Raw genomic sequence first — 22,773 nt, forward strand, 5'->3', positions numbered from 1 at the left:
CATGGGGTGGCAGTTTGGAGAGTATACTGACTCAAGCCATGCTTGAAGGCAAGGAAGATAAAGTCTTGTTAATGGAGTGATCTGAGTGCTGGAGACCAAATGCCCCAGGAGAGAGAGAGGCAAGTCCTAATCAGTATTCAAGGGCTGTTTGTGATCTGGGCTATAATGCTGTTCATGGTCTGAAACCTGCCTTTGGGGAAGTACGCTCTTGCAGTGACCAAATCCAGGATGGCCCCAAAGAAGTCCAGGGAATTCCTGGGTTTCAGAACAGATTTTTCAGGGAAGAGAGGAGGTATAGCATTGTTAGGAGTTAACACATGGGCCTCTTATGGTGACTTAGCAACAAGGAGCTAGTTGTCAAGGTAGGGGAAGACAAGAAGACCCAGGTGTCTAGCGTGAGCTGCCGCTACAGCAAATACTTTGAAGACGACTCTGGTCACTAGGCCAAAGGGACGTAATCTATACTGAAAATGGTCTGGGCCTACTACAAATCTGAGGAAATGTCTGTGGGGAGATGAATATATACATGAAAGTTGGCATCCTTCATATCGAGAACTGTAGATCACATATCCTTCCCCAGAAGGCAGTGACACCATATGAAATTTGAGTTTGCAAATGAAGCGTTTGAGGTGGCGTGGGTTGCGAATTGGTCTCCATGCACCCTTCTTTTTTGGATATAAGGAAATAAGTTGAGTAAAAGTCACTCTCTCTTAGAACATGTCCCTCCTCAGTACTATTACTTCTCAATCTAAAACAGGAGAGGAGGTAGAGATGCAAACTCGATTGCACAGCCAAAGCAGATGTCGTTCAGCACTCACTGGTCTGCGGTTAATGCACTCTAGGTGTTGAGAAACAGTGCTAGACAACCTCCAAATGGCATGTGAAGGTCAGGCGATGTTGGATTTAGGGTCTCACAGCCTCAAGTTCCCATTAAAAAATGACACATGGTCAGGGGATTGAGATTGGGATACCAAGCCTGTTGCCTCACATGTAGGGAAATGGGTCCTTTGAATCTTTTATATGGTGGTTTGAAGGGCCTTGGATACAAAAATTGCTGAGCCATGAGTCTAGGTCTAGATGACTGTCGATGGATCTTCCTCTTGGAAAGAAGGGGGTAGCCAAGGGTCCATATTCTGACTGAATACCTCTGATTCATCAAAGGGTAGGACCTTCACAGTATTCTCAACCTCTCTACGGAACCGACACATAGAGCCATGACTCTCTGTGCATAACAATGACTGTAACCATGGCTCTAGAGGTGATGTCCACAGCATTGACTGTGGATTGGAGAGCAGTCTTCACTACTAGTTTTCCTTTGTCTATCACCGCCTGGAAACAAGCTCTATCCTGTTGTAGAAGACCATCAGTGAACTCTGCCAGCTTGGAATAGTTCAGGAAGTTGTATTTGGCCAATAGTACCTAGTAGTTGGCTATCCTGAATTGGAGGCGACATGACTAAAAGACCTTTCTCCCCAATAGGTCTAGATGTTTGCCCTCTGTCTGCAGGGGCAGACCCTGGGTGTTGCTGTCTAGCCCTTTCAGAAGGCGCTTGGACTACAAAAGAGTTGGGAGGGGGTGAAAAAACAAAACTCTAGCTGGTATATCAATGTTTTTTTCACCCTATTGGGGCTGGTGTCAAAGGTAGTAGGGGTGTACCAACAGCCCTACCTGGCTCCATTATAACCTCATTAACAGGGAATACTATTTTGTTGGATCCAGGTGAATTGAGGACATCCAGGAGTTTGTGCTGGGATTCCTGATCTTCTTCCAGGGGAATCTGAAGTTCACCAGCAACTCTACAAAGATGATCCTGGAACTGTCTGACCTCATCAGAGGTGGGGGTGGGGGAAAATGGGGGAGGGGAAGAAGGGGCACACTTTGTCCACAGATGATGACAGTAGTCTTGCTGGATCCAGTGGAACCGCCAGATCCAGTGCATCTTCCTCTTCGGAACAATGGGGGGGGGGGGGATTAGGATTTGTGTGCCTCCCTCGAGAGGTGCTGCTGGAGGGAATGTATATCTTGAGAAGGGACCAGGAGATTAACTTCTCTGAGCAGTCGACTCTCCGGGTGGCAAAGACAAAGCAACAGATACAGAGAGGTCATGCAGAGGTGAGAAGAAACAGGAGAGGTGGTCGGTCCACCTGGCCCTTTATCCTCTCAGTTGGAGACACAAGATGAGCCAGGATGCATGCGGGGACCAACAGATGTAGCTTTCAAATTCTCCTGCTTTGGACACACAGTGCACATGTGCAACCCACAGTGGAATACAGATGGAGCCATCACTAGAAGAAAAATTATTAATTTCCTTGGGGAAAAAGAACAGGAGTACTTGTGGCACCTTAGAGACTAACAAATGTATTTGAGCATAAGCTTTCATGGGCTAAAATCTTGGGGGTTTTCTATGGTACTCTTGATATCATTTTGGTTCTTTACAAACATTTATGAATTTTTCTTCACAACACCCTGTGTGTTGAGGTGGTTTTATTATCCCCATTTTACCCATGAGGAATTGAGGCACAGATTTTAAGGCCAAAATTGTCAACCATTAGTTTCACAACTTGAGAAGCCAAGGGTCTGATCTAGCAGAGTACCTAGGGATAACAGAGCGCTGCTCCCATTGATCTCAGTTTCTTTTGTCAGTGCACACCTGCACACTGCAAACCTGACCCCAGGTATGACTACCTCAAGCTGAGTACCCAGAAGTACCTCTGAAAATTTTGGTTTACGTGACTTGCCCAGAGTTCAAACAGGAACTCTGTGGCAAAGGCGGGGATAAAATCCAGTTTTACTAAATGCCTTTAAACATGAGATTGTTCTTTTTCTTCCTGCAGTTCCCTTCCTTATTCTCCACACTTTTTCAACTTCTGCAAAAATGAAGCAGAAAACAGGGGTCCTACAGACCACATCAACAGCTGCATGGGCATTTCATAACTTTTGAGTATTTGACTTTTCAACCCTAACATCTAATAAACTGTTAAAATAATGTTATTTCAGATGTTTTTTTAAAAATTTAAAAACTTGAAAAAAACGAATTTCATTCTGTGTAATCATATGGGGTTATCAGCAGGGTTGGGATCTTTAGCTCCACAGCACAGTCCTTAACCACTGGAGCCAACAAAGTAACTAGTAGTTTTAGAAGAATTTTCTACGTGGACTTGCCACTAGTGGGTGAATAAAGTTATACAATTTGCCATTGGATTTCATAGTTTGTTATTTGACAGAATGTTGAGACTCGGAAATCCTGGGTTAAAGTCCAGGTTCTGGATGGGAGTGTGCAACAGTGGTAGACACTTCGCCCCTATCCTCCACTCTCTGTTCCCTTCTGCCCCTACCTTCACCTCCCTGTCTCTTTTCCTACTGCTGTCCACCTAGTCTGCTGTGCATCCATCTCAGCTGACTCCTGCACAGCAGACTAGGTGCACTCCTGCAGTTTTGCTTCTGCTTCTATCCTTCCCATTGGCTTCACTCTTACCTCTAGATCCTGTCCATGTTCCCACCCCATTTCCTACCTTCATGGCTCCTGCTCTCCCCCATATCTGCTCCTGTTCTCTCCCTTCCCCAGCTCCTGAACCTCTCCCTTGTCTCTGGCGCCTCAGCTTCTGCCTGTCCTTTGCTCCTGCTCATATTTCCCACCCTCCTTAATTGTCTTCCCTTTGCTTGGTCAAATCCCTTGTCTTCTGCCCTCTCTGCTCCTCAGTATCTCTAAGCTCCAATTCCCAGCTCCCCACTGAGCTTCTGTTCTCCCCTGCCCTGGTATCTCATCCCTGTTCTACCTCACTGCCGCATTCCTTACCCCTCTTTATTCAAGTGATGCAGCTTCCTCTTTCCCCTTCTCACTGATTGGGCACCAGCAGGGGGAAACATTCAGAACACAAGAGAGACAGTCTCCCTGCTCTCAGTTCCAAAACCTAGTGTCACAGCAGTGTTCACCACTGGGAAGCTTATAACTTGGCCTAACTGTGGCATTTTTCATGGGAACACCAAAGGGCACATCCCTGAAACAAAGGTAACCTTCCTCCTCTCCACCAGAGTTTAAGTCCCTGCTTCGAAGCATGGAGACACTAGAGTTCCTCAACCAAATGGTAAGCGTTGCTGTTTTTTAAATAGTCGGAAAAACCCTTCTTCTGAGAAATTGTCAGAACCATTTTATCCTAAACTTTGATTTAAAAAAAAAAAATTTTAAACACGCAACTTGGAAAGTAACAACTCCAAGGCTTTAAGATTGACAAAAGTTATAACCAACTGAAAACAGTGTCCTGTAATGGAAAGTGTAAAATAGCCTTAACTATTAGTTTCATTACCTGTGCCAACTCTAATGATAAAGTAACTTACTGTAAATTCCTTGTTTTTGTTGTTCTTTTTCTTCACTCCCACCTTTTTCTCTCAATCTGTCTCTGTCCCTCAGTCTGTGTTTTCCCTCAGATCATTTTTTCTACAATGTACATTTTCATGCTTTCATCTCTGGACATTTTTCCTTTTCTGATTCTCCTACTGTGACTTCTTTTCCCCTCTAGTACTCTCACTGACTTCTATTATTATTTTTATTCCTTCACTATAGTTTTCTTCTCTTCCTTCCCAATTAAACATCCTTTCCCTCATTACCTTCTGTCATCTTTCCTCCATTTTGTTTCTCCCACTCCCAGACTACAGAGCAACATTTCCATAGGCTGCTGTGTTTTAAAAAGATTGGGTGGGACTAATGCCTCTGGCAAGTGATACTCCTGAAAATGGCCCTTCTGATGCTGAAGGACTTGGGTCCAACAGTGATATTAAGTCACCTTCGTCCCAAGCTAGAGATCTGAAAACCTTACAGAAGTGACAGTGGTAGCAGTGTGTGTGTGTGTGTGTGTGTGTGTGTGTATAATGTGCACACATGTATGTACACATACTAGTAGCATCTTTAAAGAACCTTCAGGAGTTTGTTACATGAGAAACTAAGAAAAGGAAGAAAGTGAGAAAAATGCTGGCCCTGAATTCTTAAGAATCTATTATCAGGAGCCCATGTCTCAGGCTGGAGAGCACGATAAGGGGGGGGAGGATTGTATAGAAAATATTTCAGAATTTAAAAAACAAAAACAAAATAAGTATGAAACAATTTAAAATATTAACATATGGTTATAGTTACAGTGACTATCTACAAATTATACCATCTTACTGAATATACTGCTTCCTGTGTTTGTGTTCTAAGTCTCATCTGCTTGACCTGACCAAAAATAAATAAATTTATACTACTTTTTATTCCAGTGGTAAACAGCTGTAGAGAATTAGCTGGGGGTCTATTCTGGTTTGTGTGCCATGAACAAGAATTGTTAACAAAATTCCAAATGCATAATTTTCATTACTGTTGACAATGGGTAAGCCAGAAAGAATACAACACGACTCTCAGATCACAACTTGAATTTGCAGAACTGATTCTTAGAAAAGTTGTCTTTTTATTTATAATCTGAGAATATTTGATCTGGAAGTCAACAAGAGAGATTAAACACAGAACTCTGCAATTCCATTTTTATAGATCAGCTTTTCAGAATACAATTGCACTTTGAACCACTTACTTTCACTCTATTCATAAATGTGTGTTTTGAACATGACATGATGATAGTCTGTCAAAATATCACAAAAGTGTACTTTCATAATGGAAATTACACTTTTTCTCACAAAAGTTTTAAGGGGTTTACTCAAATGCAACAAGTATTTTTGTGAAAAAATACAGAGATGGAGAGCCATAGCGTAATTTTAGACGAAACAGAAATTACTTAACTTTGTTATTATTCTCAGATGGCTGTATCTATGGTACAGCTCACCCCAGTATCACAGTCAGGAAGGTTCTGTAGAATTAGACTGGCATTCACCTGCCACACTGCTACCACAGAGGAACTGTCACAACTGCATAGTTAAAGTTTATTTTTGCCCTTAAAAAGAATTCAACCTCTTTATTATGAATAATACAGTGAATCCTTCCTAAACTAACAGGTTACACGGAGTACTGAATGAATTTTCAGGGAATATACAAGTAAATGGTAAATAGCTTTAATGTATAAATAGCTTGAATTAATTTTTTTATGCGATTACAGGTTTCGTTGCTAAAGGTAATAGGGTTGATGTAATATACTTAGATTTCTGTAAGGTGTTTGAACTTGGTACCATACAATATTTTGATTAAAAAACTAGAATATAAAATTAACATGGCAAACATTAAATGGATTAAAAACTGGCTAACTGATGGGGCTCAAAATGTAACTGTAAACAGGGAATCATCATTGAGTGAGTGTGTTTCATCAATGACCTAGGGGGAAAAAAAATCACCACTGATAATGTTTGCAGGTGACACAAAATTAGGGGAGTGGTAAATAATGAAGCAGACAAATGACTGAGTCAGAGGGATCTGGATTGCTTGGTAAACTGGGTGCAAGCAAACAATATGCATTTTAACACAGCTAAATGTAAATATGTACATCTTGGAACAAAGAATGCAGGCCATACTTACAGGATGGGACTTTATCCTGGGAAGCAGTGATTCTGAAAAAGATTTGGGGGCCATGGAGGAAAATCAGTTGAACAGGAGCTCCTAGTGTGACACAGTGGCCAAAAGAGCTAATGTGATCCTGGGATGCATAAACAAGGGAATCTTTAAATAGCAGTAAAGAGGATATTACATCTCTATTTTTGGCACTGGGAGAATGTTGCTGTACTATAGTGTTCAGCTCTGGTGTCCACAATTCAAGGAGGATGTTGATAAACTCGAGAAGGTTCAGAGAAGAGCCATGAGAAGGATTAGAAGATTAGAAAAAATGCTGTATAGTGACAGATTCCACAAGATCAGTCTAGTTAAGCTTAACAAACAGAAGGTTAAGGGGTGACTTAATTCCAGTCTATAAATATCTACATGGGGAACAAATATTTAATAACTGGCTCTTCAATCTAGCAGAGAAAGGTATGACACAATCCAATGGCTGAAAGTTGAAGCTAAACAAATTCAGACATGGTGACAGTTATTAATCATAAGAACAATTTATCAAGGGATGTAGTAGATTCTCCATCATTAACAGTTTTTAAATCAAGATTGGATGTTTTTCTAAATGATATCCTCTAGGAATTATTTTGGGGAAGTTGTGTGGCCTGTGTTATACAGGAGATCAAATCATATTATCACAATGGTCCCTTCTGCCCTTGGAATCTATGAAAATTACTTGTGCACAACTCTGAAGCAACATTCTCAATTGTAAGTTCTCTTTTTTTTTTTTATAGAATTTATAAAACAGATCATGTTCCTAAATGTGGCATAAGAGCTTGTCTTCAAGACCTACCTTTAACATCTATGGCTTGATTTAACCCTCTTACATTAGTTTTATGCTGGTTTAATTCTACTGACATCAGTATAAAAACCAGTGCAACGGAATAAAAAAATCAGGGGAAAAGATCCCTGACTCCACCAAGAAAGTAGGTTGTGTTACCCTGGATTTATTCTTCCTTTTACAAAACACTTTACTTGCCTGTACAGTGAATAATTAAAAGGTAGATAATTTGTACTTAGGATAAATCCCTAGTCTTGGTGCCTAGAATTTTCCAGGGTTGTGGCTGTACATAAAAGCTATATATTTCACTAATTAAAAGCATATTGTCTAAATATCTTCTAAAAGGAAACTCGAGGCAATAGGCTCTCTCTTACACACTGTAGATACTCAAACTGTGATTTTGTAAGAGTCTAGAACCAAATTCAGTTGCCAACAGGCTTTTGGGTTAAAAAGGTTTGAAACTCTGAGAAAGGTCTCACAATAGGGATGGGAAGAGCTCAACTTTGTGTTGTCCACTACTAGAATACCGGGGAACAGTAGAAGCATGTTTGCAAAGCACCTTCAGTAGTTCTAGCTAAAATCCATCCAACAAAAAATACAGGATTAGGGCAATATTGGATAATTTAACTTTAAGCATTTTTGTTCTGCTCCATGAACTGAATTTCCCCAGATTTTGGTATATTCTATAGTCCTAAAATATTTATTGGAAAATAAAAGGATGTTTATCACTTTGACAAAGTAGATTTTTGTTATTATATCTTTTCAAATCCATGCAGGTAAGTGGAATGTGTCTGCATGAAGCAGGTGGCCTTGATTTAACAGATTAGGCACTCAACTATTAAGGAGTAAACCTATGAAGTTAACCATCTACTGCAATATCGTCTCAAAGGCTTCTAAAGGAAAAAAGAGCCCTTCCTATATTTTGAATACAGATCCTGCCTCATTATTATTTGTTTTACAGTAACACGAGAGGCCTCAATCATATTATGATCCTCTATGCTAGCCGCTGTAAAAACATGTATGCAGACAGTATGTTCTGAAGAGTTTGCAAATCCTCTGAGAAGGTCAACATTTAAGATGAATGCTTGTGTTTCTGAGTTTTAGGAGCTATTTTCTTATCAGATTTATGCTTTCTTCCTTTTGTGGCGATGGGATTCCTTCAAGGAGAATAACTGCTTTTATCTAATTTTTATTAGCACCAGAGCGCTGGACCAATTTGACTGATCTCTGCAATCTGGGAAACTGGAGCTGGAACTCAAATTCATCCTTTGGTTGGTTTTCAAGGACTCTGGAAGGACCATAATCTCTGTTCCCAACTACTCTGTTTCCATCTCCCATGTGATTCCAAACAACCTTCTAGCAAAAATACAAAGAAAGCAAGATCTAGAAGCAAAATGGTGATTCTAAGAGAAAATTTCTGATGCCATGGAAATTTGCCCCAAGACCCACATACCATTCCAAAATATAAAATTCCTCTAAAAAAATACAAAGGGAAACTTGTTTTCCATAAGTAAAAAAGTGCCCCTTGCTAAACAACTTCATTGAACTTAGAAAAGGAAATATCTGGTCTCCTATTTGGAAGAAGAGATAATGGGAGAACAGTCAGTTCAGCAAACATGCCAGAAGGAGGGGCTTTCAGATGTCTTCATTCTCCAAACCAGCCCCTCCACCCTCAAAAAAGGCGTTATCCTCCAAGATGGATTGGATAGAATTACTATTTCTGTCCAAATCAGTAGAGTCAAAGCAAGAGAAAAAGAATTAGCCAGTTTTGAAAATAAAAAATGACGACTTTCCTAACTAGAAAAACAAAAATCAATTATGTTGATTAGTCACAGTATTTCTCAATGTCAGGTGAGGCAGGGGAAAAGAGGAAACAACTGAAGGTACTGTTCTCAGTTATGTCTCACCTGAGAAAGATTTGTGCCACTTTGTGGTAAAGCCATTAAACATTTTCTAAAGTCTAATCCGATAGCACACAGAGTGTTCCATTCAGGATCTTGATATCAAAGACTGAAGACGAGTCCTAATTACAGTGGGTGCACTTCAAAAGTTCATTTTAGTTTTGGAGGTATTACCAATTCCAGTGGTATTCCCCCATTTTAAGTATAGTATTGATCACTACAACCAGTAGTATCTCTAAAACCAGAACCAACTGTTAAATGTGCCCACTGTTCTTTATTCTAGTGAAAATGACAGCAATCAATACCAAAACCATTCTTGTACCCCATCTATACCCAATAGAGAATTCTAAAGCAACGTACCTGAACTCTGAATTTCCAGGTTGTTCCGACAGGAACGCCAGGTATAGGTCCATAGTGGTTAGAAGGAACAATAGTGCATTCCTTAGTACGACCAACACAAGCCATACCCTACCAACATATCAGAGAGAAGAAATTAATTTTATTATATTTAAGTTTCCTTTCAAAGTTGATGCAGACATATGGATTTCTATTATAATAAAAATGTTTTAAATAGAATTATGTAAATTCTAATTTTTATTTATTATTTTATTTATAATCCTTGTCTCTAGTCAACTTTAAAAAAAAAGGATTTCTACTGTTTTAACTTTTGGAGCCAATGGGCAAAATTCAGCGTTGATTTACATACTGTGCAATTCCACTGAACTTTGCACAGTTAATTTATATGTATAGTCACAGATATAACACAGACAGACACAGACACACAGAGTTAATTTATTCTTGAAATACACTTTACCTTGCCCCAATCTCGCTGGCTCTCAGTACTGGCAGATGGCATCTTTGCTTTCTTTTTACTCTGCTTGAGCTTTTCCCCAGCCTTTACAACTTCATTAGAATCATTTTTGCAGGAAGGACAATACCTTAAAAAAGTTTTGACAGATTTTTCAATTGCTTAACCTAATGGCAACATATTTACTGTAGCCAAAACCGTGTTGATTAATCCATATTTTCAAGGTTTTGCCAACCTCAAAAAATGTCAGTGTAATAAAAGTGATTATAATAATGCTTTGCACTTATACTGTACTTTTCACCCTAAATTATCAAAATACTTAAAGTATACATTAAAGCTATTTACATATATAACTAAAAAGTAACTCCTAATTCCACCTCCAATTCAAATTTGTGCAATCTCATTGTCTTCAATATGGATATACAGGTGTAACTGAAGGATCTGATTTTGACCTTGAGGTTGAATCTTACTGAACAGAAAGGTATGAGCCAGATTAGACTCTAAGCTGTGTGAGTTCTGCATGGCTGGCTATAAAAACAAGAAGAAGAAGCTGCCATTGTCGCTTTTCTGACTATGAACCACACTAAGAAAAACTCATAACATACTTATGAAGTATACATTATAACAAACCTATTATGTTGTGAAACAGGAACCTCTTCATGCCAACTGGCAGAGGGCACAAGAGTGCATAAGAGTTACTGGGATCCCCTGGATCTAGTATCTACATAATAGTTTGCCAAAGGGTGGCATTTAAGGTCTCTGCTGAAAGCCTGTGTCATACTGGTCATCATAATAATTGAGAAATGTATGTATGGATAATACACAAGAAGTTGTGTACATATAGTGAAAATTATGTTCTTAATGCCTGTAAATTAGGCCTGTCACCAGGAAGTGTTAATAAGTTGCTTTCAGGCAGGAGACATCTGTCTGGCTATAGGTAAATTGAGTACTGTGTACTTCACAATGGTTGTCTATTTACAGACTGAGCTAAATGCTAATCAAGAAACTGTGAAACCTACACCGAGGTTCTCCACAGGAAAAACAATTAATGGGGGGAGTGGGGGTGTTCTGTTTATGAACAAAGACAAAGGAATGTTGGAACTACAACTGAAGGTAAAGAGAAAGATTCTGCATCCTTCACCTAAGGGACAAGCTGACAGTGTGCTTGTCTTATGAACAGGGGGTCACAGCCAAGCTGGCTGTTAAACGCTGGGAGAAAGACAGGAAAATGTCTTGTTAGTTAACTCTAGAAAGCAGGTTATAATTTCATTTTACATGTAACCAGTTGTTCCCAAAAATTTCTATTTGCTATCATTTGAATCTCTGTATTTTGTTAAATATACTTCTTGTTTTTACTATAAACTTATCTAACTGCTGTGTGCAGTGGTGATCTCAGGTGAAGCTGGTAATCAGAAGTATACTGCTTCTTTGGGAACAGAGGATCTGGGAATTGTGAGAGTACTCAACGGACTGGAGCTGGACACTCTAAAGAGATGCTCAGAGGGCCTGGGGGAGAGCCTATGGCTAACTTGCAGAAGGACAGCAGAGCCTGCCTAGGCTGAGAGGAGATTGTGAGGGAACTGATCCTGGCAGGCACAGACATGGCTTCCTCACACTAATGGCAAGTGGTAGTGAGATGCCTCACAACCCTGGGTACCCCCAGAAAGTGTCACATATATACTGATTGAGGTACAAAGATGGTAAGTTCATTTCCCAAGCTCATACAGCAAAAGAGCAAGGATTTTAAAGTTTACACATTGGACACATTGAAATACTTCTCCTTGGGCAAGATCTAGTAATATGCTGAGCACTCTGGCCCTGATCCAAAGCACAGCACTTGAGCATGAGCAGTCCCATTGAACTGGAAATTGCTGAAATTAGGCAGTAGGACTACTCATTTGCTTAAAGCTAACCAAATGTTAAAGTGCTTTGCTGCATCAGGGCCAGAGTGCTCCGCACCTTGCAGGATCAAGCCCCTTAATCAGAAATACCTTTGAATGTTCCATAGAAAATGGGTGTGGATTTGACCTAGTTAGGAGTCTTCTGACATCTCATGCTGTGCATGTACAGTACATTTGGTACTGCATTTTTGGCTAAAGTTTTACAGTGAGCAGCTTACGAAGGTTGGGCTATGTTTGTGTGAACAGTTAATTTCTTAGTCAATTGACTCATTCCTTGAATTTCACACAAGACAGGCTGCTGGTTAAAAAATAAAATGTAAAGAGTTCATGGATGATGACAGACAAACTAATACAAGTAGTTTAAGAGTGAAATTCTGGCAGAATTGAAGTCAATGGCAAGACTCCTATTAAATGGGGCCAGTATTTCACACTAAGTCAATAAAGGTACTTCACTAGGACAGTGAAATTAGTGTAAGTAAGGAATGAAAAAAATAGACTTAGCCATCCGTATCTAAGGTTATTGCAAAAATGTATGAAGTTATATTCTATTATTCGAAAAGTAGTATGCAATAAAAAGGACTGTGGAATAATGCATATTCACAATAGGTAAATTTGAAAGTGTGCATGCAGCTTTAACTATGGCATTTCCTGCTTTAAGATTGCTTAACCAAGCAATCTTAATGTTTCCTTAACTGAGCTTTGTATGGAATATTAAATACTGTTTGGCATGTAAATAGACTGGTTCTGATCTGTATGAAAATGCCTTATCAGTATTTCCCAAACTGTGGGGTGGAACTGGGGGCTGCCAAATTTAAATTATTAAAATTTAAAATGGACAATTTTCCACTTTTAAAACAAACAAACATCTGGTATTCAACTAAGGGTCAAACTCTGCCATGAACCTAAATTAGTATGCAAGGCAGGAAGAGAAAAGGAGACACGCTTCTTTTACATTTCTGTGCAGCAGCATTACATTGCAGAACTGCAGTCCTTTACACCAAAGTGAGTGAAAGGACCGCATAGGTTATGTAGCGGTGCTAATCCTACGAGAAGTGGACAAGAAGCAAGGCCATAGCTCTGCCATTCCATCGCACCGGCTTCCCTGGCCAGAACAGTTCATCTACCTTCATGAATAAAACTAAGAACACATATGGCTATAGTGCAAACAAAACAAAGTTAAATTTTAAAATAGAATAAAAGTTATACCCCTCATCAGTCACTGTGGTTCTTCTAGATGTTTTGTATATGTGGATCCCACTTCTGGTACGGTGTATGTTCAGAATCTTTTGGCCAGGAGTGTCTGGGGAGCTGTAAATATGCACTAGATCAGTAGTTCTCAAAGCCAATCCACCGCTTGTTCAGGGAAAGCCCCTGGTGGGCCGGGCCAATTTGTGTACCTGCCGCATCCGCAGGTTCGGCCGATTGTGGCTCCCACTGGCCGCGGTTTGCCGCTCCAGGCCAATGGGGACTGCGGGAAGCGGCGCGGGCCAAGGGATGTGCTGACCGCCTCTCCTACTGCCTCCATTGGCCTGGAGCAGCTATCGGCCGAACCTGCAGACACGGCAGGTAAACAAACCAGCCTGGCCCACCAGGGGCTTTCCCTGAACAAGCGGCGGACCAGCTTTGAGAACTACTGCCCTAGATGTCCCACCTGAGGAAATATATGGCCTAGTGGTACCAAATGCCACTCAGTTCCCCTCCAGTCCAGAGTTCCAAATATTCATAGGACTCCAGAGTAGAGCAGAGGAAGGCAGGATCCACACACCCAAACCATATTGAAAAACTAGTAACTGACAAGGTGAATAACTTGTTTTTCTTTATGTATTGTCAGTGTGGATCCCACTGCTGGTGACTAAGAAGCAGTCTCCGTAAGACTGGTAGAGGGTCTGAGGAGTCCTAATTGAATAGGAATTGCAATACTTGGCCAAAATTGGCATCATATATGCACTGTCCAAGTCCAAGGATTGATATTTTACAAAGATATGAATGGAGTTCCACGTGGTGTCTTTGCAATTCTCCGGTAGGCAATGTTCCTAAGGATGGCTGAGCAAGGTACCTCAGCTCTAATAGAATGAGCCCTATCCTCCCTACAGGGTTTTAGGCTTGTCATTCGATATCCTATATGTATGCACTCTTATCCACTTAATCTTTGAGTGGAAATGGACTGCCCTCTAACACTGGCACCAAACCGGTGCCTTTATACTCTTGAAGAAATTCCTCTCTCAAGATAGGTTTCAGAGTAGCAGCCGTGTTAGTCTGTATCCGCAAAAAACAAACAAACAAACAAAAAAACAGGAGTACTTGTGGCACCTTAAAGACTAACAAATTTATTTAAGCATGAGCTTTCGTGAGCTACAGCTCACTTCTTCGGATGCATAGAATGGAACACACAGACAGGGGATATTTATACATACAGAGAACATGAAAAGGTGGAAGTATGCATACCAACAGGCAGAGTCTAATCAATTGAGATGAGCTATCGTTAGCAGGAGGAAAAAACTTTTTGAAGTGATAATTAAGATGGCCCATAGAAGGTGTGAGGAGAACTTAACATAGGGAAATAGATTCAATTGGTGTAATGACCCAACCATTCCCAGTCTTTGTTTAACCCACAGTTAATAGTATCTAGTTTGCATATTAATTCGAGTTCAGCAGTTTCTCTTTGGAGTCTGTTTTTGAAGTTTTTTTGTTGCAAAATTGCCACCTTCAAGTCTGTCACTGAGTGGTTAGAAAGGTTGAAGTGTTCTCCCACTGGTTTTTGAATGTTATGATTCCTGATGTCAGATTTGTGTCCATTTATTCTTTTGTGTAGAGACTGTCCGGTTTGGCCAATGTACATGGCAGAGGGGCATTGTTGGCACATGATGGCATATATGTGCAGGTGTATGAGCCCCTGATGGCGTGTCTGATGTGATTAGGTCCTATGATGGTGTCTCTCATGACAAAAGTCCATGAAGGAGGACATAGAAGGAGAGTGGGGTGTGGGAAGGACTTGAACTGAATTCCACATCCTGTGGAAATTACCTCCTGGGCCTAAAAGTATGAATTAATACTCAGTTCAAGGCTGGGAGAATAAGGATAGATGGTTGCCAAACTGAAGAAACACTAGGTAGGGCTCTTAGTGTTATGCTGGGGCTCCCAACATGCTCATCAAGCCTGCTGCTTGTTCAAGGAAGAAATGGAGCTGGAGAGAGAAAAAAAGATCTCTTCTTCTGGGTTTGGTGGAGAAGGAGAGTCACTGGAATACTGATATGTCTTTGTTTCAGTTTTTATTGAGGTTGCTTTTAGGACCCAAAGGGTATTCTCTGTTATTACACATGTAGTCCAAGAGACTAATGTACCGCTCTGGAGTCCTTAAAGGGAGCAAACATATTCATTAGTTTTTGAATTAAAAGGATCTGAACCTTCAAAAAGGCAGATTCTCATAGTGGGTTGGACCTATTTAAGTATCCCTGAAGAACATCGGATAGTTACTGCAGTGAATACTGAATGAGATGGTGTAGCTAAAATTTCTAGGACAGCCTGGAGAGAATGCTTTGCTAAGAGCTGACCTTCAGAGTTCTTCTGAGCGCCAATTTCTGTTCTTAGAGAAACTTGTCAATAAAGGATGACAAAATCCCAAATATGTTAGTAGTTTGAGATACACATCTACAAAGAAGCAAAAGAGCATATATTTCTGCAAAAAAGTCTAATTTCTTGGGGTCTCTCTTTAGGCATTGATTTGGCATTACTCAACAGCTTCGTTTCGCGTTTGCTGTTGACACCACTAAAGAACTGCATGTTGGAAGAGTGAAAAAAAAAATACTGAAAACTCTTCTGAGGCATCTGATCACATCTATCCACTCTTTTGCACAAAAATGGTTTCATGGCCAGAGTAAGCCTCAGATTTTGGTCAATTCAAGGATTCCTGTTTTTAGGCATCAGGACCCTTGAATAATGAAGAGCCTGTAGTATTGTGAATAATTTGTGAAATTTCTCCAGGACTGCAATTAAGTCTATGCCCAATATCTCAGCTAGTCTGCCTAGGAGCTGCTGAAAGGCCTTGTAATCATCAAGAGGTAAACCAGATTGTGTCAATCTGCCTCATCAGCCGAAAAGAGAGAGACGTGATGGGTAACCAAAGGAGATTTAAGATGATGTAGAGGAATAATGACAAAGTACTCCACAAAAGTCAGTCAGTCTTGGAGTCGACCTTCAAGGTGTAGTAGAATGGGTTTTCCTTGATAGGGAATCACATTTTGGGGCCAGTAGCATCAGAATAAGATGAAGGACCCCACATTGCTCTCCAAGGACCAGAGGGCCAAGAAACCATCCCACAAGGATAAAAGTGTGAAGACAGGAACCAAGCATGGTTCCAAGTTGTTGACTGCATGTCTCTGGAGTGATAAGGATGAGGGAGGTATGCTGATCACCCTCATCTAAACAAAGTAGAGCTTGAGGGTGTCTTATGCTTTCATAGGTGTATGAGTTCTAGGGAGCTCATTGTCAGATCAGTGAAGATAGAGGATGATGTGAAAAGGGAGATTATCCGTGAGCAACAGAATTGTCAGCATTCGTAGAGTTAGCACGGTTTGTGCTGATACCTTGGGTGCCATATAAGTTGGCACTGGTATTTCCAGAGACAGGGAGTTGGTGTCATGTCAGCCAGCACCAGAGTAGTTGGAACAGAAGTTTTCAAAGGTGTGGCTGCTGAAGCCTCTTTATTGGAGGCCTTTTTGGTTTTGCCCTGTGCTGGGGTGAGTCATGAGATTAATGACTACACTTCTTTTTCTTCTTCCTCAAAGTCTCAAAGGAGAAAGAATGGTACTGGGTGTCCGTTTTAGAGCAATACTCCTGTCTCCCTCTCAATGCTGAGGTACCCTCAGGAGGGAAAGCAGGCTTACGTTCAGCTTCTGTACTGACACTCTGAGTAATGCCCAAACTGCCGAGGACCCTGAACCAATTCTGGATGAAATCAGGGACTGAGGTTTTGCATCATGACTTGCCAACTTATTGTGGGACTTTACTGCTGCATAAGTCTATTGGCTATGCCTGGAAAACTCAGAGTTCTCCAAGCCCAAAGCCCCAACTGCACAGAATGTTCCAAGAGAGAGAACTTGAAGTGGCTGTCTGTGTCAAGTTCCATAAAAGAAATTCTAACAATACATGTGCCTCTCCAAGGCTGAAGAGGCACTGAGTGTGCTCATTAGTGATCGATATCAGGCACGGATATCAGGCCATCAAACACCAGCAATCCGATGGACTCAAGTTCTGCCAAGAGATGGAATGGTGTCTTGGCAGCAGTTGAGTGAGTAAAGTCAACTGAAAAAACCCAACACTTCTAATTTTGAATGTCAGATCCAGGGCCGCCCAGAGAATTCCGGGGGGGGGGGGGTCGGGCGGGGGCCCCGCCCCGCTGCGGGCCTAGACCCCAGCGCGCCAAGCGCGCGCGTGGCGCCCCTTCCCTGGGCATTTGGCTGGGGTTGGCTCCGCCGCGCAGCAGCGCGGCCCCGACGGGGAGCCCGGACGGTGGGACTGGCGGTGTGTGGCGTCGTCGCGCCCGCGCGCTTGACCTGCGCCCATGCCTGCGCGGGGCGGGCGCCGCGCGGGCCCGGGCGCGCGCAGCGCGCTGCGCTCGGTCCCTGCGTCCACTCGCCCGGGCGCCTGCGGCAGCACTGGAGCTGCACACAGAGCAGCCGGAGGGCGGGAAACCGGGGGAGCGGGGCACTGGTGGGGCCCCTGGCGGCCTGCCCTGGGCTGGGCGCCCCTGCCCCCCTCTGCCCCTGGTCAGATCTATTCTAACTAGTGGTAGGATGTAAACTAAGTGAAATTTGACAGACTAAGGATTCTGGCCAAATCTTAACAGCTCAGGTAACATTGAGAGGATATCACTCTATTCCAAATCACTGCCACAGGCAGTAAGAAGGAACTAAGGGGAAGTTGTACTTATATGAATTTGGGTGGGAGACAAAAGGACATTTAGGGCATATGCACTGCCCCAAGAGATACTAATGGTTTAAGATTGCAAATCTGCACACCTATGGTGTGAACACACCAGAAGTGGGATCCACATGGACAATACTCAAAGAACTACATTTACCTCTCTCCTCACACTCCCTTACCTTTTAAATACATGTTGAACAGCCTCTACCATGAAGTAGTCTGACTCATCCATCTTCACAGGAAATTAATGTTTTATTAAAGAAATACCTGTGAATGTTTGAATGTACTTATTACTTATGGAACTACTAATTTGAAGTAAGGGTCTGTAGGATTGGGTTCTTAAAATTCTATTGGCATATATGTAATGGATTACACTTTATATTAACATGTTCTATTTAAAAATGGATTGATAAATGATTAATAGATGTCATGAGTATGTTACAAATATGAATCGTGTACAATATAGATAAATCTAAGCACTTCAGTTAAAGGAATAATAGATGGTTATTATTTGAGAGACTAACAACAATTGATTAATCATTTATTAAAAAGACATCTAATAACCAGTTACAAACTATTTATAAATAGAACCTTCATATACAGCATGGACATGAATTTTTATGCAGATTCTGTGCATGAAAAATACACACCAGGGGCCACAAGACTTCTTCCTCAATGTTCTGTATATCCATGACATTTAGTAATTCTCTGTAGTCTCAAATAGTAAAGGCATGTTTTATAGAACAGAATTTTGCATAAAGTATCATCCTTTTATATTTACCAGTCCTCATCTTCTGGTATCTTGCTTAAAGGTGGATTCAGGCAGTATATATGGTAGGCCATATTACATTCATCGCACAGAAGTTGCATGTGAGCATCCTGTTTTCCACCACACAAATAGCAGGAGCAAAAGCGACATTCCGCATCTGGGTCTGCCCTACAGTGCTTGCACTCAGGGCCACTCTTTCCTGTGAAGATAAATTAGAAAAAGTTAAGCCTCAGAGAAGTGATTTCAGATTCATAAATATGCCATTATGCAGGAACTTTCCTATGGCCTCTTTTTTTTTTTTTTTAAACAAAGCCCAGGCATAATGGTAGCTATTGAGAACCATTTATTTACAAAACTACATATACAATAATGTTACATCTAAAATACTAATGTCATGTCAATTTGTGGTCTTGTATGAAAGACTTGCAAAATAGTCATTATCATTTACCAGCCCAGGTACAAAATCTTCTCAATCCCCTTGCCATCACGCTGGTGATGAAAAAGCAAAAAGATATTTTACTTTTACTCCATCAAAAAAGGCCTCAATTCCTACACCCATAACAAGCCCCACTGATTTCAAAGAGAGTCTGTTCACATGGAGCTTATTACAGGACAATGGACTAATTCCCCAATTCCATGAAGACTTTAGTGAGTAACCACTCCTGTGAGTAACCCTATTCAATCTGATGGAACTGCTCACATGAGAAAAGATATTCATGTATAAGCCTTTGCAGGATTAGACCAAAAAAGCTTCTTCAGAAGAACATGAACAAAACGGCAAATTTCAGTCACAGTCAACTTTAATGGAACTCTAGGGGGGGAAATATTTTTACAAGATCAAACAAAGAGGAACTTCAAGTTTCATTTTCATTTGGTTAAATGGAGAATCATTTTTACATAAACCTCAGTATAATACGTGAGCTCTATTTTTAGCGTTATGAATGAATATCAGGGATTTTTTCTTAATTAAAAGTTTAGCCAAATGGAAGAATTTGTTTAATCATTTTTGTCTACTAGAATTTAAACATTCAGATCAACCTGTATGACTGCTAATTTAATATTTGACCAGACTGTTTTTGTCCACCGCAACTATGGAACTGAGTAACTCCATCACATCTAGTCCCAAGCCCGGTTAAAAAAGGAAGAGGGTAATGTCAAGGCTAGCAGCCACCTGTAAACCTTTGCCAAAGAAATCCCATTAAATATGTCCTTTATATGCCTCATGTGAACTAGGGTGCTCCCCGGAAGCAAAGACTACTGACCTCATCTGCTTGCTACTGCAAGGGCTACTACATCATTCTGGACAGATACGTTCAAAGATAGGAGTCCAGAAAATAAGACCGGCATCTTGGAACACAGACATTAACTAGGAAAAGTGAAAGGTTGATTCAAACATGAATGAAAAGGAAAATATAGATCGCCTGAATTCAAGAAACCAAATGGAAGGGAGCAAAGATATTGGGGAAGGCTATAAGCTACTATACTGTGGGATATCTAATATGAGAAAGAAAGAGTTAGTACAGTTTTAGACAAAATAACGTGGGAAAATGTAGCGGATGTGGATAGGATAAGAAATAGGTTAATTTTGGTTAAGCAAGCTCTTGAAAATGGCCCCCTAAAAGTTAGATGTTCATATGCATCACAAGTGGGAAAACAGACACTATTAGACAGAAAGTGATAAAGAATGAAAGAGTCATCACTAGTGACAATCTTAATGGTCACATGGGAGAGAAGGTAAAGCTTCAAAAGGTACAATGGCAGTTGTGAATATGGACACAAGAACAAGGAAAGGGAACAGTATCCTCAGATATGAGATTTGAAAGTGAATACCATTTTTTCACTAAGTTAGAACAATGATTACCTTTCAGAGTGGTAGCACAAGAGCACAGATGAACTGCTTCCTGATAAACTGAACTGAAGAACACCAGAAACTGTGAGGTCATTCCCAGAGAAAGCATTTTAACTCAGCACAGAATGCTGGTTCTTGACTATGGGTACATATCATTCATGAGAAGAAAACAGTCCAAAGCAGTACAGAAAACCAAGTGGTGGAAGCTTAATGAAGCTAGCAAGGCATTTAAAACTAAAGTGTTGGAGAAAATCTCTATGGAAGGGTTAAGAGAAATACATTCCGGAGGGATCTAGCCAATCCCAGTGGTCTGTCTCTGGCGCACATGATGCAATGAGAGCCGTCATAAGTGATCTTTTTTAATTGATGCTGCTCAGTTATATGAGCTACAATATACAGAGCAAAGGACAGCTGTACAAATGGGTGAAGGGATAGAAATGTGCAAGACTCGCTGTGTTTGAATGTGCTCCCCATTCCACAGTGCAGCTAAGCAGTGCGGAAGAATAGTATGTTAATGCACACCGAGATTTCACAGGAATCCTTCAGATATCTCTAGGAATCTTTCCTGGAGGTACTTGCCAATCCTTTGCCAAAGGTTCCTTGGCAAAGCTGCTTTGTTCCTTCCCTCATTGTAGGAAACTTTCCAGCACCACTTTCCACCACCACTTTCCAGCAGGGACCAAAGTGGCACACAGGTGAACAGCACAGGGATCGGATCTGAACCTGCAAACGTGCAGTAGATGCACTCCTGCATCCTTGCTTACCCTCAGGAGTGCTTCAGTGACCATTGCCTGTGGAAAATGGTGGCAGAATTTACAATATTGTCCCTATTTGCCTTCACTGATCCCCTGAAAACATCACCTACACCCCACCTGGGCCGAACTCACCATGTTTAAGCTGTTAGCAGAGTTGTGTGCTTGCCAAGAGTCAGTGAGAAAGTAATTGGTATATTACAAGAGGTGTATTTTACTGTAATGATTGAATGCTGTGCATGAACTAACAATCATGCTTCTGTGTATTGCTTCTTGTGCTTGTAGCCTTCAGGGGAACCCCCTACACACCGGCGGACTGCCTTCTCCAGATAAGGAAGCGACCAAGTTGTAGCAAGGAGGACATGTTCTGAGAGGTGCTCCAATCCTCAGAAGCTGAAAAAAAGTGAATCCAGGGAGTGAAGAGAAAATGAAAGGCAGGACAGAAAGGAGAGTGAGGAGCACATTCCAAAGACCAAGAGTGGATGATAAAAGTGATGGAGGAGCAAACAGATGTTCAAGTCCCTGATCACCCAACAGTTAGAATAGATACGTGCTTCCCCCACCCCCACCCCTGCAGCTAATACAGAACTGTTTTCCATTCCTTCCCCAAACTCCTCCCACATATTCCTTAAAACTTACCAGAATGTCTCAGTAGCCCGTTCATTCTACACCTCTGGACAGCTTCCAAAATGATATCTGGACTTATGCACAGCTCTGAGAGCCTACACTGCTCTTCACTGTTTTCTTCCTTCCCACCACGTCTTTTGGGTGTGTTAACTGGTGTTTAATAAAAACAAACTCTCTTTAAGAGAGCCACTCTTTATTTGTGTCCTACACGTAGTGATTGCCACTGGTAGCAATACATAGGTGCAGTTTAATCATTTGCTTAGTACAAAATCCTGCTCAAGAATCACCACAATTTTTAGGCAAAATAAGATAACTGAAGTTAATGAAGCATGGCAGATTGCTGTATAGAAATGCATCATTATTGGTGCTCATTATCAAAATGGTGTCTCAAAGCCTCCCTGATTCTAATAGCTCCCCACTGTGCCCCTCTACTAGCCATAGTATCTGGCTGCTCAAAATCAGCAGCCAGGCAATCTGCCTCAGTGCTCCACCCCAGGGGAAACTTCTCACCCTTAGCCTCACAAATATTATGGAGTATGCAGCAGGCTGCTATGACCATGGGAAGGTTTTCCTCAGTCAGGTCTAATCTGCCATAAAGGCAGCACCAGCATGCTTTTAATCTGGTGAAGGCACATTCCACAGTCATTCTGGACCTGCTCAGCCTATTGTTGAAGCACTCCTTGCTGCTGTCCAGGTTTCCCAAGTAAGGCTTCATGCGCCATAGGAGTAAAGGGTACGCTGGGTCTCCCAGGATCACTATGGGCATTTCAACATCCCCTACTGGAATCTTCTGGTCTGGAAAGAAAGTCCCTGCTTGCAGCTTTCTGTACAATCCAGTATTCCTGAAGATGCATGCATCATGAACCTTCACGAACCAGCCTGCACTGATGTCAGTGAAATGCCTATGGTGATACTCAAGCACCTGTAACACCATAGAGAAGTATCCCTT

The 22,773-nt window shown here is 41.3% G+C and overlaps 1 protein-coding gene across 4 annotated transcripts in view; it reads right to left on the minus strand.

The window, feature by feature from the left end:
- UHRF2 (ubiquitin like with PHD and ring finger domains 2) overlaps window positions 1-22,773 on the minus strand; it is a 163,322-nt gene that overhangs the window by 36,994 nt on the left and 103,555 nt on the right. For all 4 annotated transcript variants that reach the window (XM_039545346.1, XM_039545345.1, XM_039545347.1 and 1 more), the window contains 3 exons: window positions 18,609-18,795; window positions 10,011-10,134; window positions 9,557-9,664 (listed from right to left, as the gene is read on the minus strand). In XM_039545346.1, coding sequence (XP_039401280.1) covers window positions 9,557-9,664; window positions 10,011-10,134; window positions 18,609-18,795 — 419 coding nt within the window. The remainder of the gene's footprint in view (window positions 1-9,556; window positions 9,665-10,010; window positions 10,135-18,608; window positions 18,796-22,773) is intronic.

This window comes from Mauremys reevesii, linkage group 6 (assembly GCF_016161935.1).
Source record: "Mauremys reevesii isolate NIE-2019 linkage group 6, ASM1616193v1, whole genome shotgun sequence".
Taxonomy (NCBI): Eukaryota; Metazoa; Chordata; order Testudines; family Geoemydidae; genus Mauremys; species Mauremys reevesii.